At 41.8% G+C, this 18768-nt stretch overlaps 1 protein-coding gene across 1 annotated transcript in view; it reads left to right on the top strand.

Moving 5' to 3' along the window:
• Nucleotides 1-18768, top strand: part of LOC129818386 (transmembrane protein 132C-like) — a 169317-nt gene that overhangs the window by 35713 nt on the left and 114836 nt on the right. The window contains exon 2 of the mRNA XM_055874221.1: nt 859-1777. Within this exon, the coding sequence (XP_055730196.1) occupies nt 859-1777 (919 nt within the window). The remainder of the gene's footprint in view (nt 1-858; nt 1778-18768) is intronic.

Raw genomic sequence — 18768 nt, 5'->3', positions numbered from 1 at the left:
ATTCATCCAGTCTGCCAGGTTTTTGGATGACGTGATAAAGTCTTCGCCGCTAGCGCTGCTCCCTGTGCACACTGAGTGCTATTGTGCATGTGATGTTGGTCTGTGTAAACAGGATGTGACCCGGATATAGACGGTCCATGAATCGGCATATGTGAACGTGAGCAGATTACCTTGAAAACAACGGTTTTCAGTCTCAGCAGTCTCCAGCTCTTCATACATCAGTGGGAGAGACAGAAGTGGGAAGGTGTAGATGAGGTGGAGGAGTTGGGGTGGTGGGGGGTTGAGGCCATGCTGGGTGTGTCGGGGTCGATAACAGGGTCTGGTTCAGACTCCAGACAGGAGTAGTGTGTGGAGAATGTGAACCAAGCTGTTCAGATAGAGAAGAGGAGAGTGACTGACTGACTGAATGACTGAGTGACTGAGTTGACTGACTAAGTAGGATTAAACAAGGAACCGTGTCTATCAGTAGAAACAGTCTATCACTGTAGATCAGATTTGATTCCTAATCCATGGTCTTCTAGTCTCTCTGTTTAACTGCAAGTTCTTTTACACGCACCTCCATAAAATGAGCTCAATAATGCATGAAGGAGATGTCATATGAACATTTTGTAGCAAATCATTTGTTATTAAGACATTGGAATAGCAATGTGTATGACCAGAAAAGCATAGCGATAAAGAGACTGGATGTTCACAATGTTCAGTGTTTAGTACGCTGTCCATGGTCCTGAATTGCTACTCTCATAAAGCCCCCCCACCCCCCCTTTTCATTCACTTTCCCATTTCTCTGCTTTGCCCTTTGTTGTAGAGGTTAACAGGTAGATAGCTAACCTCTCGCCTTTCCTCTCCTCTCTCCTTCAGTGGCAGACAGCAGGGTGATTCTTGATGGTCTACAGAGGAACGGCCCCATGCCCGGCTACTTGCCTGTCAGCTACCAGGTACTCAATGCCAAGGCATCCTTCTTCCTAAAGGAGGCCAACCAGGACCTAATGCGGAACTCCAGCCTGCAGGCCAGGACCGAGCCCTTCTTCATCCACGAGGCCCGCCAGATGCCCTTCATCAACGCCAGCTACGGACCCCTGTCTGCCCAGCAACCCATTCCCTTGGAGCTCCTACAGAGCCCTGGACCCTTCAACGGACCCTCTTTTACCTCCCTGTCATCCTCCTCCTCCTCTTCTCCATCCCTTTTCACCTACAACTGGAAGGTCCATACCTTCATCATCAGTGAGAGGATTCACCCCAGTTGGCCAAAGGTGCAAGTGTTGTTCTATGTGGGAGGCAGGGACTGGGATGACTATACCACCATCCACAGGCTGCCCTGTGTCAGGATGTTTGCCTTCCATGAGACCCAGGAGGTGCGGGGAACGTGTCGTCTGAAGGGGGAGCTGGGGATGTGTGTGGCCGAACTGGAGCCCCTGGCAGGCTGGTTCAGTCCCCCCACCGTGAGGCCAGGGAGGCAGAGATCTCCGGAGCAGCCCCAGGGCACCACTGTGGAGCTCTACTACATGGTACAGTCCACGGAGACTGGGGAGTGCAGCTCAGAGGACTCAAGGAAGGGCAGTTCCATGCGCACAGAGCACCAGGGGCCCATGGGGTACTTCTCGGGTCCCACACCCATGCAGCGCATTGGGAGCGTGCGTCTGTTCCAGCCCATGTCGGAGCTAAGGCTGGACAGTAACTTTGTGGTGATGGTGCCCTCTAGACCAATCAGACAGAGGGAGATAGTCTCCACCTTCCTGGCTCTCTCCAGCCTGTCACCTGTACAGATCTTCACCCTCAGGTGAGTGGGCCTCCTTAAATCATAGTGAGGCATTTTGATTGAACCTTTATCCAGGAAGTACCATTAAAAACCTCTTAAGGATCGGCCCCTTTTTTAAAATGTTTGCCTAAAATGACATACCCAAATCTAACTGCCTGTAGCTCAGGCCCTGAAGCAAGGATATGCATTTTCTTCGTACCATTTGAAAGGAAACACTTTGAAGTTTGCGGAAATGTGAAATGAATGTAGGAGAATATAACACATTAGATCTGGTAAAAGATAATGCAAAGAAAAAAACAACCCAAATGTGCCTAATTTGTTTATTAATAACTTTCATGTTCAAAACTGTGCACTCTCCTCAAGCAATAGCATGGTATTATTTCACTGTAATAGCTACTGTAAATTGGACAGTGCAGTTAAAATAACAAGAATTTAAGCTTTCTGCCAATATCAGATATGTCTATGTCCTGGGAAATGTTCTTGTTACTTACAACCTCGTGCTAATCACATTAGCCCACGTTTGCTCAAACGTCCCGCAGGGGACCTGCCAATCCTTTAAGGTCAGAGACCTCTTTTACAAGGGATATCAGGCATAAACATTTTCTTTCTCCATTACAATTACAAGGACATTTTACCCGAATCAGACTTTTACTCGCCAAGGACATTTACACAAACCCAGAATCTGCCTTAGTGAGAAGGTGCTGTCAGCAATAGACAATATACAAACAGAATACAGACACAAGTCCACATAGACATCATACAGAATATACAATATTGGAACAATATTATATATGCTGTCTTCACTTTGGGTTTGCTTGGAGACCAGAAGGCTGAGAGAGCTGTGACTCGTCAGTCGTCTCCATGGAGTTTCATGGTGATTCATCAAATATGTTCACAGTTCACACTCTTGGTTTTTAAATGTCATGCTTGTGCAAGATATTCATTGGCTGATAATCTTACAGAGGTTCTTTACTCCCAACTATTCTGCTTTGTGATTGGAAATAGTCGATCATACTGCAACACAGCTGTTGAAATCATTGCTGCTCCTCATACCAAGTATTTTAAATAAATATGATCATCTGAAAATGTATGTGCTTTATATGCATACAGCTAGATACTAGTCATTCTTATAATTACAACATGTATAAACATTAAGAATTGTACAAAAAATATACACTGAGTGTACAAAACATTAATACTGATTGCACCCCCTTTTTCCCTCAGAACAGCCTAAATTTGTCGGGGCATGGACTATAAGGTGTCTAAAGCGTTCCACAGGAATGCTGGCCTATTTTGACTCCTATGCTTCCCACAGTTGTGTCAAGTTGGCTGGAAGTCTTTCGGGTGGTAGATCATTCTTGATACACACAGGAAACTGTTGAGCCTCAAAAACCCAGCAGCATTGCGGTTCTAGACACACTCAAACCGGTGCGCCTAGCACTACTAACATACCCTGTTCAAAGACACGTAAATCTGTTGTCTCGCCCATTCACCCTCTGAATAGCACACATTCACAATCCATGTCTCAATTGTCTCAAGGCTTAAAAATCCTTCTTTAACGTGTCTTTCCCCTGGATTTAACAGGTGACATTGACAAGGGATCATAGCTTTCACCTGGATTCAGCTGGTCAGTCTATGTCATGGAAAAGCAGGTGTTTTTAATGTTTTGTACACTCAGTGTAAATTATTTAGATTCTACAAATAAATATATTGAACAATTCACATCCATTTATTGCTGTGTTCGTTAAGATATGTTTAATGTGCCTAACATCAAAACAGTTCAATGCTGAGGAATAGTTCATTTGAACTGAGTGTGCAGCTAGAGGGAAGCTCTTTATTGATTCATTGGGCTTTGAGCGTTAATTAGAAAGTGACAAAGCGACTGAAGTCATCCTACGGGCCATGCAAATAGAGATGTAAGAAAATATGCATTTCCAATAGTGTACTTTCATGCCTGAAATTGTAATCACAGCAGAGAAAAACGCTAGTGAGCTCAAAGTGTAGCTCTGACAAAGGGCCCGTACCAATTTGTCAACCTGGGCGAACAGGAAATCTGCCAAGAAGCCTCATTGCTTTTTCTCACCCAACAGATAATGAACTTCCAGAGTATTTGCTCTGTGTGTGTTTTAATACAGGGGTTCTCAAACCCTTTGGGGCCGGGGACCCCTTTTCTGATAGCAAATTCATCAGGGACCCCCTCATAATCAGAACACAACTGGAGTTTGGCAGTGCATGGTCGGACGAACCAAGTCTCAGGCCCTGGGAAGGCCCGCATCTTAGGATCGGAGAGAAAATGTTGCAGTTTTCAATCTAATATCCATCAATTTTACCAATTTTGCCATGAGGCAGAGAGAAAACTTTGCAGTTGTATCATAAATTACATTGCACTTATGTAAAAAAAGAAGTTAAAGTTGAAAAATGCATAATTGGTGGAGTACTGTAGATAATAATTGGTGGAGTACTGTAGATACCAATATCCCTGTGAGCCTCCCAGGCCCATGTTGTCCAGGGTTAAGAACAAACATTGTAGATGAATAATATTACATTGTATTGTATTGTATTACATAAACCCTTTAAACTTTTTCCACGGATCCCTTGGCCAAAATTTGTTTAATCTGTTGTTGTTAGTAATATTCATAAAAAATATAGAAATATTTTTAGATCTGGCCACTGACCCCCTCAGTACCCCACTTTGAAAATCCCTGTTTTAATACACTTGTCAGTGTGTGCTTCGTGTGTGAGGGAGAGAGAGAGAGGGAAAGTGAATCATGTTTTTCCTTAAACTTTTTTACAGTCATGCTGCTCATATTTTCCAAGGTTATATGTTTTGAATAATGGTTCCCACAGGGAGTTTGCTATATATTAACTTGAGTCCAAAACTCACTAATCAGCAGTTCAGTTGGTGCTGTCGGTGTTCCATTTAGCCTACTATACAGTGAGTTCCTCTCAGCCAGTGTACGGTGTGTGTGGGTCTAGGCAGGTTCTTTTGGACATGTGTTTCTCAGCCAGGGCTTATCTGCTCCTCAAATTCAGACTAACAGGATTAAACTGTTTATGAGCAGCGTGATCGGACCACACAATCATCAATGTGAAGGCGATGGGGTTAGAGAGCAGGCAAGAGGGAAGGGTTGCTGGGGGAGGACTCCTGTTATCAGAGGATTCTGGGATTATTGGACATGACAAGGATCCCAACCTACATGCACACATGAGTTTGGCACACATACACATACACACCGCACACATGCACACGCACACACCTAACATGTGCAAATGCACATGAACAAATATGCATACACACACCCCTTGGCAGATCAAGGCTTAGCCACCCAGGGGCAGCAGCTCCAGGAGCTGACAAGGGCTTCCCTCCAAACCATAAGCTTATCATAGCAGATCAATGTCTGACCACCAATCAGGCCAGACCACACTGACCAGCTCAGACCTCAGGGACACACAGGCCAGGGCTAAAGATGGAGAATTACCTGAATAATACAGTGAATATTGTAGTGCTTCTATTCCAGGATAGTGAAAAGTGTTGATTTTAAAATAAGTAATTTAGCATATAAACTCCTCTTCCATTGTCCGCCAAGTGTTGCGGAACATTTTCCTAATCTTCCGTGTGCACCTCCGCTCATGCTGTTCAGTGTTGGAAAGGGAGATAGCGACGGTATGAGGTTTCCTTTTCAATTAGTCTTTGGCCAGTCGTTTCTGGTAGACCATATTGTTGGTTTCTGGTTCAGACTATATTGTTGTACATGAAGACTGAACCCTGAAATGTGCATAATGACTGTTTCTTGTTAACTGCATAACAGTCTACAGTAAAACCAGTCTCTTAGAAAAACACATTCTTAAATACAAAACCACCTAACACACCAGAGAAAGTCAGATCTAGGAAGCAGATATGAATTCAGCACCCAACACCAACTCTTCACTGAGACCAGAGGGTTTCAAACTCTGGGGGATGTCAACCTTGGTTCTTCAACTCTGTGCCTCAGTAGCCTCCAAGCTAAGTCTGCAAGGCAATTCACAAGTTTAAAGGGCCTGGAGAAAAGAGTCTGACCCTAGCATGGGACTGGTACTGTAGTCTTGGAGACACTTGTTGCTGTGTCATCATCACACTAGATGGACCCTCTATGGAGTGTGGGCTCAACTGTGCCCTTGAACCACGTCACAGTAGCAGTGTTCACAGAAGAGAAGTGGTGGAGTGGGAGTAAACAGGAAGTCTTCACGAAAGAGGAGAGGGAGGCAGGAAGTGACACACAGTGGATAAACTGTTATTTCAGGCCCTTGTATTCATCAGCTACAGAGGAGGAATGGAGTAAACTGAGATGGCAGCTTATCAGGTTTAGGGGTCTATAATGTCTCCATCACATGGTCCCGCTTCATTTCAATACATGGAGGGAGATATGCACAACAGGAAGGGAAGAGGGAGGGAGGGAAGGAGAGAAGGGGAGCGAGAGAGCGGGAGAGAGAGGGGGAGAGGGAGGGGAGAGGGAGAGAGAAGGAGGGGGAGTAAAAAAAAGACCTAGATACAATAAGTATGAAAAATGGAGGCAAAGCCTATCTTAGTGACCTTTAACAATAATACACGGAGGATAAAACATCTTTACTCAAACCTTTTCTCTCCTCTGTGATCTCTCAGCCATCCGCTGGCCTATATCCAACAGTACAGACACATTACGTGTTACTCTGACCAGTGTTAAAGATCAGCCTAACCCCTGATATTAATTGTTATGGATAGCATAACATGTCTGGTTGAATTGATAAACTGCCTGATAGAATATTCTTTTCCAACAAAATATTCATATTTAACTATAAAACAACACACTATCTGGATCCGATGCCCCGGTGTGTAAGAATTTCCCAGTTACCTTTGATAACCTAATGCATGCTCATTAGCATGCATTACTATATGTCCCTTGGGGAACCCGTGGAAATGAATATGATTGTTTAGTAAAAATTATAAAACAGCTGGGGCTATTTATCTTTTGAAAATGGTGTTAATTTGTTCATGAGGAAATTGTTTTTCATTTGCATTATGAATGTGATGCAAATCCTATTTCAATGGCAGCCACTCTAGATTGCTAATGAGGCAAGGAGTCGATTCCACTGGGAAGCTTTAGCCTGACAAGCAGATCATGAATTTACAGTAGTCTTAAATTATCTGTATGGTCTTAATGATTAGCAAACATAGGAGTGTGTGTGTGTGTGTGTGTGTGTGTGTGTGTGTGTGTGTGTGTGTGTGTGTGTGTGTGTGTGTGTGTGTGTGTGTGTGTGTGTGTAAGTATGTGTGTGCATGGGCACCTGCCTTTGTCTGGAAGTAGGGGCACATGTTTTTAAATGATTAAACATTTACAAATTATTTTAAAACCATTTGCTGCAATTCTAGATTGTCTCTTCACAGGGGATTCCATATTTATCAATAGAACACATATTTTCTTAGATTCTGCCACGATAAATTATATTGAACTTGAGTACACAAGGACCAGAAAAATATGTGCACATTTATCTAGGACTATAAGCCAACTGTGTGCAACAATACCTCATTTATCATAACCATTACAGATAACTGCTAAATTCCCCCTTATACTGTTTATTCAGTAAATGAATTGTGCCATTTAAGATTTATACTGAGTGCATGCACAGAAAACCCAGCTAAATACACATAAATACAATGAATAACTGCTTTCATAAAAAGTTCCATAACAAATGTCCTGTTTTAGCCCCCCCCCCCCCCCATGGGTATGTGTAATTCTACACATTTTGTCATGGGGTGCAGAGACATTTTTGCAGTTTTAAAGCAAGTTTTCTGCAATTCAACACATTTTGGGGCAGAGAGAATATTTTGCATAGATAGCTGGCTAGAATAATTTACCAATCTGACATGGGCTAATTGAGTGACTGTCAGTGACTGACATAACAAGAGAAAAACTGCTGATGCACAACCAAAGTTCTACTATTCTTCACAAAAAAATATACAGACATTACATTTTTTGTTTTGTTTTGGAAATTGATATGCGGGCCTACAAAAGGAGGGCCGTGGGCCGCTGTCCATCTGTAATATAAGGCATTTCTTTTATTTGATAGCAAACATAGGACAATCGTCACATCCACATTTCATCCATTTAATGATATGAGTCTTTCAAGTCAAGTATGAAATACAGTATATGATAGTTTAAATAATGACTAGAACATGAATTACTATCCAGGTTGCTGCTGCATTACCATACGCCCATGGATCAAGTCCAGTCCCACAGATGCATGTCGACGGGAGCATATGCAGTAAAAGCAGCTGCCCTAAGAGATCTACTGTAGAAGAGGAGAGGGTTGAGAGTTGCCCCTGGGCCCATGAATAGATGATGAAGTGTTACTCGCTATACACAGGATCCCTTAACACAGTTCCTGTTTGTCAACAACACTATACATAAATACACAGACACACAGACACACGCACACACACACAGACACACACACACACACACACACACACACACACACACACACACACACACACACACACACACACACACACACACACACACACACACACACACACACACACACACACACACACATGCATATAACACACAAGACACACGTGAACAAACACAACTAACCTTTGTAAACGTGCACATTGCGCACAAACACACACACACGACCAGAAACTCCATAATGCCCTTTCAAACTCCTTTATCACACACACCAGCCCCCCAATCCAGGGATAATGCCAAGAACTTGGCATGGTCACACACACAGTCACCCGTTGTGTACCCGTGAGAGAGAAAAATTTCTTAAACCTTATCATCAAGCAGAACTAACACAGGAGTAGCTGCTTAGAACTACACAGAGCATCCCAGGACTGAGTTACTACATAAGAGCTACACACACTACAAACTACACCCAACACACACCAGCCATCTACCCACTACCCAACTCCATATTGGGCCTTTCAGGCGTATTACCAGGCATTTCTCTAGAGTGGATACACTGGAAGGCAGGTTTTATAATTGGGCAATTCCATGGTAACAGAATTCTGCATATTTTTCACTTTAAAAGTTTGCCAAATAAAATACATTGATTGCAAAGTTAAACAAACCATACAACTCTATGCACAAGGACTACTTTGAACAATTTCCACAGAATCATTAACAAAAACACATTTACTCGATGAACAGTGCAGATGTAAAGTTTGGTAAAAGAATGTCGGTAAAATCTCCCTGACCACGTTTTTCAAAAACCTTGTTAAATATCTATGAATTAAGATTCAAAGATGTCTGTAGAAAGCTGATAGCCCATGTTATGATATGACACCTTTAGTTAGAAAAAAATCTCTTTTGGTTATTGAACTGCAGTAAATGGATTTACACCCGGTAACAGAATGATGGTAACAGAATGACATCATGGGTCCCTGATCTGTACTATAGAGAAATGCATAATTATGAATGTCATTCTCTTCATGGTGATGTATGCTGAATAGGCACACAAAGATAGAACATTTGATATCCTCCTTTGCATGTTTGGGTATTATTCTGCACACTGGCTATTATTCTAATGAGCTCCGCCCCCAAACAAGACCAAATTTGGTTGGTGCGGACTGGAAATGGAAAGAGGGGCCTCATGGGTATATGTCAGTAATCGCTGGGAGAGGTGACATTAACTGAAGAGTAAGACGAGAGATGGGGAGAGAGGGAGGGCTTGTCCAGAGTGTTTTCACACTTTTGCTTTGACTACCACGTGAGAGAAAGAGAACATTGAGCTGAACATAACAGCAGAGCTATGCCAGTGGAAGGGAGAACAGTAGCATGTGAACCAACTGTGATTTGTGACTACTATGAATTCCCGTTATAGATGTTCTATGCTGGATGTTTTCTTAGACCCCGTGTATGTCTGTTTGACCAGAAATCATTGCCTTTGCATTTTTAGGGTGGAAAATGGTTGAAACATTTATAAATGCCTTAAATTCAAAAAAATATACACTTTCATTGACACTAAATTTGATGTGCTCCTATGAACTTCACATGTAAGTGCTCATGGGGCTTTTTACACGGAAATGCCAAAACGGAGTCTTTGTAGTGGTTCTCATGTCTAGGAACTCTCGGAACACTGTCTGTTTCTCTGACAGTGTCTCCCCTGGGTTCTACTCAGACACCTAGCTCTGTGGTTGTGAGGCCCTCCTGTGAGCACACCTCTCAAACTGAGCAGGGCTTATGACACAGTGTGTGTGTGTCTGTGTGTCTGTGTGTCTGTGTGTGTGTGTGTGTGCGCGTGCGCGCACACGCACACGCGTGCAGGGTACCTGTGTGTGTATTCATAGTGAACTTGTCTGTGGGTGTTTGTGTGCGTGTGTGTGTATTCATAGTGGACTTGTCTGTGGGTGTTTGTGTGCGTGTGTGTGTGTGTGTGTGTGTGTGTGTGTATGTTCTCACTTATCTTACTCTCAACTCCCTCAGTCCAAACATTGTGAGGAGAGTGTTTGATTCTGGACCATGGGGATTAGACATAGCAAGGCCTGTCCCAGTGCTCCTGTATTATGGCTCTAGGGGACCTAGAATGTAAAAGTAGGGATCAATGTAAATATCCAGTGGCAGAGGTGGATAACCTGTGAAGTGTAAGCTGTGCTCAGGGCCGCATGGCCATAGTAGCTGATAGATAACTGCTACATGGGAGGGAATAAAGTGGGCTGCAGCCTCGTTAAAACATTCAGCCCATTTGCCCCTAGGATGCCATATTTCTGCCATCTAATCCACTGTAGAGCGTTAATAAGGACCTGCATGGAGATGGGTGAGCTGGGGTCTTGAGCTGTGTGTGTGTGTGTAAACAGAACTGGGTCGATCCACAAAATGAGTGCCTTTTGCATCCCTATAATATTTTAAGTACAATTGGGCACCAATATTGAATTTTAAAAGTATATTATATTAAATGAAGTGGTCTTTAATATAGATTACATGGAAAATTCAATAAATCCGATTTTTTATATGAATAAAGTTCATAATTAATTTTGACATGTCCCTCTGTGACTTCAAGGAAAATGTTAACCCACTTAACCCCAACATTTCTCCAGGTTTTCACCATCATTGTAAAGCCCTAGTTATTATGTTGCTTTGACAAAGTCATTTCTGAAGATGATTATTTATTTAATGTAATTAGTGATTCATTTTTGTCCCTAATTTTAATGTCAACCCTGTTGCGTGAGCTCTCGCTTTACTATAATAACATATTATGCTGAAACTTTCCAATTTTAAATATGTGTTTTCAAATTAAACATTGAGCATCTTATAGTCAAACTAGTGTAAAAGCTGTTGAGCCATCTCTAATCTTTTTGGCAATTTTCTGGTGTTTTGTGGTAGAAGACTGAGTGGGTCGAGTAGAACATGTCAACCATGTTTCCCATGTATAGACAGAAATGTTTAACAATTAAAAACATATATTTTTTAAATGTCTTGCATTCAATTGCCCCTCCCTGTTGTACACAACAAGCTTCCATTCCCCCCGTCACAAGGGGGTCTATGGCTGATTTAAGATGAATCATCAACCCTGTTACAGTCAACCGTGTTACTTTGTTTGGCACTTAATGTAGTATTTTTTTTAAAGATGGGAAATATTTTTTTATTTATTAAGTTGAACATGTGCTCATTTTGATAGAATCTTAAAATTAGGTGTCACTACTTAAAAAAAAACATTTTAGTCAGACGCTCTTGTCTAGAGAGACATACTGGAACAATTAGGGTTAAGTGGCTTGCTCAACGGACATTGAATTATTTTTCACTTAGTAAGCTCGGGGATTCGAACCAGCAACCTTTCAGTTACTGGCCCAACACTCTTAACCGCTAGGTTACCTGCCTCCCCTTTTACCAAGTAGGACTACTCAAAAAGTACCCAATAGGTGGAATGACACAACTAACCTTTGTATTTGTGTGCAATTTGCATGTACAGCATGTGTTTGTCAATGTACCTTCAGCAATAACTCAAACTCACACCCATACCTCTTCAAGTCAAATTTGATGTTTATTGCTCTAAGCAGATTTACCTCCTAAACATCATCACATTTTTGATAGAGTAGGCTATGTATCAAATAGAGATGGTGGTTTATTAACTCAACCGACAGTAAAAGGTGTTGGGTTTATCAAAAGCTTATTAATGAAGTTAATTCACTGTTAGGGATGTTATCATTAAATTCGGTTTTGCTTGGTAGAATCGGGCCTCGGATGAGGAGAGCTGGAGGGAGAGCAGAGGAAGAGAGAGAGAGATGGAGGGAGAGTGGTGAGAGAGAGCCAGAGAGAGATGGAGGGAGGGAGAGTGGCGAGATGGAGAGTAAAAATCACAAGCAGAGGGATAGATGGAAGGAACGAGATATACAGCAGGGAAGCAGGGAGCATCTGTAGCTTTTTGTAGATTGCATGCTCCACAATGCAATCTGATTTCATATTTTTTTATTAATAAAAGGTCCCCTTCACAAACTAATCAGAGCAATTTAAGGAACAAACATAAGTGCCATGAGTGCAAAATCCCATGAGCAATTTTGTAGGAAGAAATTAGAAAAAAACAGAAAGGATGTGTTTGGCAAAAAAAAATTGTGCTCGTCTCTATTTTTCCAAAGTCAAGCAGATTACCCATCAGAGCTCACCCGCAGGTTTCCTTTGGGCCTTTGTCAAAGTAAATTATTCAACCTCTGAATCATCCCTCCGTCTTCCTCCACTCTCCACTCTCTCCCTCTTTCCCTCTCCGCCTACTCTCCCCGTTCTCCTCTTTCGCTTGTCCCTGTCCTACAGTACATCTGAACCTGTGTATGTTATGACTGGGACCCTGTCCTGTGCTGTCTGCTGATTGTGAGTGTTCAGCACTGCCCAGCGGTGCACGCAATGAAGTGCAAATAGGGATAATGTGCTCACTTACGTGTCAGCTTTTTAAGATCAGCCCCCAATTGATATATCTGATGTCCCACTAAGGCATTAACCAATAACAGAGGATAGGAGAGCAGAGCAGAAATGATGAACACATGCAGCATGACCAGCCTGCCTCAGGGACAAGCAAGTCAGCTTGGTCATTACTCTGTCCCCCAGGGCATACAGAGAAGAGTAGGGGTGGGTGGATATGGACAGAAGTGGAGAACTTTGAAGTGCGTTGAGCCGGTACTTCCCTGGTTCTGCCATTGTTATCTCCATCTACTTGTTCCTAAACTTTCATCTTCAGCCCTATCAGAAATGGTAAAAAACAAACTAAGATAAAGTTGTGATCATAGCAGCATTAGGAGTTATGCCCATGGAACTCTCACTCACTCACACCCACATAAGACATCGGCGTCACACACCATTTAACTAATGTGCAAAAAACACATTTCCAATTCATATATCCGTATTAATACACACTTGTACATGTGTGAAATGCAACAATGGATCAATCAGATGAATTTCTCTCTATAGAGACCTGGCAGAGGAATACATATCCCCGTTTGCAATTAAAAATACTCATATTTAATCGTCATCCGTCCTTAGCTGGCTTTTCTATTTGTCCCCAGCGTGTGATCTCCTTCGAAAGCATCACCTAATATATCCATACCATTTATGATCTAATTACAGGACATAATGAATAATCAACCATTTGTAACGATTCTGATTAAAATGTTTCAGGGATTGCCAAAGATTAATTTTTGCAAAAATGACTTAATTTTTTATTTTATTTGCATATGTATGGTAATTCTGATTGTTTTGTTCTTCCTCTTTGACATGTGTGCTGTTCGTTTAGCTTTTGACAGTGCTGTACATTTTCCATTTGACACAAGTTTTCAATTAAAGTTCTGGCAGAGAAATCTGACATGTTTTGTTAAAGAATCGATAAAGCAGTGCATTCAGATTCAGTGAATGACTGATGTTCCTACATGGATGTTTCAAAGGGGGGGACACCCTTGACCCTAACTGCTACAGACCTATATCTATCCTACCCTGCCTTTCTAAGGTCTTCGAAAGCCAAGTCAACAAACAGATTACCGACCATTTCGAATCACACCACACCTTCTCCGCTATGCAATCTGGTTTCAGAGCTGGTCATGGGTGCACCTCAGCCACGCTCAAGGTCATAAACGATATCGTAACCGCCATCGATAGGAAACAATACTGTGCAGCCGTATTCATTGACCTGGCCAAGGCTTTTGACTCTGTCAATCACCACATCCTCATTGGCAGACTCGACAGCCTTGGTTTCTCTAATGATTGCCTCGCCTGGTTCACCAACTACTTCTCTGATCGAGTTCAGTGTGTCAAATCGGAGGGTCTGTTGTCCGGGCCTCTGGCAGTCTCTATGGGGGTGCCACAGGGTTCAATTCTTGGACCGACTCTCTTCTCTGTTTACATCAATGATGTCGCTCTTGCTGCTGGTGATTCTCTGATCCACCTCTACGCAGACGACACTATTCTGTATACTTCTGGCCCTTCTTTTGACACTGTGTTAACAACCCTCCAGGCGAGCTTCAATGCCATACAACTCTCCTTCCGTGGCCTCCAACTGCTCTTAAATACAAGTAAAACCAAATGCATGCTCTTCAACCGATCGCTGCCTGCTCCTGCCCGCCTGTCCAACATCACTACTTTGGACGGCTCTGACTTAGAATATGTGGACAACTACAAATACCTAGGTGTCTGGTTAGACTGTAAACTCTCCTTCCAGACCCACATCAAACATCTCCAATCCAAAGTCAAATCTAGAATTGGCTTCCTATTCCGCAACAAAGCATCCTTTACTCATGCTGCCAAACATACCCTTGTAAAACTGACCATCCTACCAATCCTCGACTTCGGTGATGTCATTTACAAAATAGCCTCCAAAACCCTACTCAATAAATTGGATGCAGTCTATCACAGTGCCATCCGTTTTGTCACCAAAGCCCCATATACTACCCACCACTGCGACCTGTACACTCTCGTTGGCTGGCCCTCGCTTCATACTCGTCGCCAAACCCATTGGTTCCAGGTCATCTACAAGACCCTGCTAGGTAAAGTCCCCCCTTATCTCAGCTCGCTGGTCACCATAGCAGCACCTACCCGTAGCACGCGCTCCAGCAGGTATATCTCTCTAGTCACCCCCAAAACCAATTCTTCCTTTGGACGCCTCTCCTTCCAGTTCTCTGCTGCCAATGACTGGAACGAACTACAAAAATCTCTGAAACTGGAAACACCTATCTCCCTCACTAGCTTTAAGCACCAGCTGTCAGAGCAGCTCATAGATTACTGCACCTGTACATAACCCATCTACAATTTAGCCCAAACAACTACCTCTTTACCTACTGTATTTATTTATTAATTTATTTTGCTCCTTTGCACCCCATTATTTCTGTCTCTACTTTGCACTTTCTTCCAATGCAAACCAACCATTCCAGTGTTTTTTTTTGTTTTTATTTTACTTGCTGTGTTGTACTCACTTCGCCTCCATGGCCTTTTTATATTTTTATTTATTTATACATATATCTGTTTGCCTTCACCTCCCTTATCTCACCTCACTTGCTCACATTGTATATAGACTTATTTTTTTTTTTTTTTTTTTTTTCACTGTATTATTGACTATATGTTTGTTTTTACTCCATGTGTAACTATGTGTTGTTGTATGTGTCGAACTGCTTTGCTTTATCTTGGCCAGGTCGCAATTGTAAATGAGAACGTGTTCTCAATTTGCCTACCTGGTTAAATAAAGGTTAAATAAATAAATAAAAATAAAAAAATGTCATACGGTATGTTTCAATAATGAATATGCATGTTTGTGTCTGTGTGTGCTTGAGTGCATGCATGTGTATATGTGTGAACGTGTCATGTACTGTATGTCTAGCATTATCAACAGTAGCGTTATGTCTAAATCAAATATACATTTTTTCAAAGTCAGATCAAAGTGATCCATCACCTTCACATTATGGTGACTGTTGTAAAACAACCCATTTCACTGCACCTATCCAGTGTATGTGTCAATAAATATTTATTTATTCTTTGTTTTATGTGGCTCTAGCAGAAACATACAACCTCATCCTAATGTTAGTGGAATTTATTCATCTATAGTATTTATTGAAACTAGGACAGTTAGAAGGATCTAATCTGAGAATGTATGATGTATCTAATCTATTGTATACAGTAGAGGTGTTATTATTATCTGTAGCCTATTGGAGTTGCGTTGACTGACCAGCAGTGTTAATCTGTAACCCGTTCTCCATCAGGTTTACGTCCTCTCCCTAATCTGGCCCAGCACATCTTGTGATAATCCCACTAGTCCCCCTCCAGCTCCCGTCCAAATATCGCATCACTCTGGGATGATCCGTCCTAGCCCAGCAGATTCCATATGATCACTAATTCTGGTCCCCCTGGACCCACCGTCAGGTCAGGGAGGACTTATGGGAACAGAGCCGTCTGCATGGTGTGTTTTTCCCCATCCTCTGGTTTAAAAGACGAAGGGACTGTGCAACTAGCGACCATAGGGCTCCTGCATCTGGCTGCCAGGATATGATAGGACGTCATTAATTTGGGTGATTTGCTGGCCCATAGTCTTTAAAACCCTGTAAGCGCATGAACATGGGAAGTTTTTAGTCCATTGGCATACAGTTGCACAAATATGGTTTGGTGATCCTAAGCGAAAAAATACCACATTGACACACATTTTAAAATCAGTGTTGTTTTTGTACTGATGTACATGTATCCTAACTCTAACTCCAGCGGCGATCAGAATGTTACAAGACTGTTTTTCCTCTAACATACAGATTTAGCTAGTTGCACTCATCCCATGGCTAAGGGGCCTGTTGGGTTATACTGTAGTGGAGAGTCACTGAGCTGTGTTGCACTGGCCCAACCCTTAGTGTCATCATCTTATTGACTTTCTTTCATATTTGTAGCCTCTTTTTCTCCCACACACTATATTTATTTTTTACCAAAATTATACATTCTCTCAGTCACCTCCCTGTCTGATTTTCTCACCCATGTCTTTGTTGAGCGTTTCCAGTTATTCTAATCTCTCCTTCTCCGTGAACATTATGCAAAGTTATCCATTAATACCACAGGGTTCCGGTTTAGAAGAACACTTTCCACTGCGCTCAGAGGACACTTTCGGTATTGCAGTTTAGCTGAAGTCGAGCCAAAAAAAACAGTTCCCATAGATAGCCCTATAGAGAAGTCCAATTAGAAAATTCCTAAAAAGACACTTTGGTTATCACATTTGTGCCAAAAATATCCATTGAATTATTCAAGTAATTTTCTTCAAGGACAACATTTTTTTTCATTACACAGCAGAAGATAATTTTATATTAATCCAATATATGTCATGTTACTGGATGACGTGATAATTTGATAATAAACTACTCAAATTCTGCCTTTATCCATCATGAGGTTGCTACATCCTAGCCTATGAATGAAAGTTTACAAAATAGGTGCACGCACACAGGTCGTAAATAAAGGTGAAATAAAAAAAATAAAAAAAATAAAAACATTTGAGGTGACACATTCAACACCACCTTAATTGCACACTCTTGCCTGCATCTAGCTGATCTATTGTGCAATCAGTAGTCCAACAGTTGCAAACGAGAGTTTCTATTGGACAAATGCAGGTATATTTATCTCCGTTTTGTTCCGTTTGCTTGATCACATGTAAACACAGTTCACTTTCATAGCAGTCATGTTGTATTCCTCCTCGCATCTATGTGCTCTCCTTCTCTCACCTTTTCCCTTTGTTTATGGACTTCAATGCACAACACATCAGATGTATGTGACCAGGTGAAAAGAAACTCCCAGCCAAACCATATCATAATCGCTACACACAGCATAGCTAATAGAATTAACGCGTTACTAAACCCGCTACAATCATGCAGTACAGCTTTTTCAAAATGATCGTCTTTTTCTCTCTTTGAGTCAACTACTCACCACATTGTATGCACTGCAGTACTAACTAGCTGTAGTTTATGCTTTTAGTACTAGATTCATACTCTGGTCCTTTGATTGGGTGGATAACATGTCATGTCAGTTCATGCTGCAAGAGCTCTGATAGGTTGGAGGACGTCCTCCAGAATTTATCATAATTACTGTGTAAGTCTATGGAAGGGGGTGAGAACCATGAGCCTCCTAGGTTTCGTATTGAAGTCAATGTACCCATAGGATGACAGAAGCTAGCTGTCCTCTGCCTACACCATGGTGCTACCCTACAGAGTGCTGTTGAGGGTACTGTAGACCTTCATTGCAAAACAGTGTGTTTTAATCTAACTATATTGACCCAATAAGCACATGTCCTAGAGATATCCCTTATTGGGACAGTGGTTAGGGTTCTTGTCATTGGTGCAGATGGCCTAGGTTCCCTGCTAGGGGAGTCACCCTACTATCACATTCTTAGCAATGTGTTTGAAAGCACTGTGAAAGCACTAACCATGTTCTAGATAAGTTTTGCTAGACATTAACGGAATGTTCTCGTAACTTTAACAGCAAAACATGCAAAGAAATCATCTGAATGTTTTTGCTAACATAGATAGAATGTTCCCCTAAAGGAGAACTGGACACTCAAACATTAGGGTAACATTGCGGGTAACATTAAAAAAAACTCTCTCCCTAGAATGGGTCTCCAGTTCATATATACGTAGCTCAATGATTACTGCTGACAGAAAGATACTTTTGATTTAGTCTTTGGATGATGTTTTGTGTTCCATTGGCTGAGAGACTTAGCATATTTGGATAAAATAGTTTCTCTGAAAGTTTTCAAGAACATTTTGTCCTCTGCAACAGTTGTGCACTATTGGGTTGGCTCTAACAAAAAGGACATGATTCATTACACTTGATGATGGGAAAATCAATTGTTAAAACAGCACAAATAGTTTTTTTTCCTTTTTTACAATGGCATTTTATAAGCTTGCAATGTAGAGCATAGAGGTTAGCCACGTGTTTTCATGTTTACAAGAGCAGATGCTCGCTCCCCTGTCCTTCATTTAATTACTTACTCCATTTCTATGGAGACAATTTTCTCATAGCCAATCACTTGCCAGTTTCCATTTTTGTCAGTGTTTGTTGTAC

This window comes from Salvelinus fontinalis, chromosome 21, assembly GCF_029448725.1.
Source record: "Salvelinus fontinalis isolate EN_2023a chromosome 21, ASM2944872v1, whole genome shotgun sequence".
Lineage (NCBI taxonomy): Eukaryota > Metazoa > Chordata > Actinopteri > Salmoniformes > Salmonidae > Salvelinus > Salvelinus fontinalis.
The sequence above is the reverse complement of the archived record's forward strand: the minus strand, read 5'-3'. Positions and strand labels throughout refer to the sequence as shown.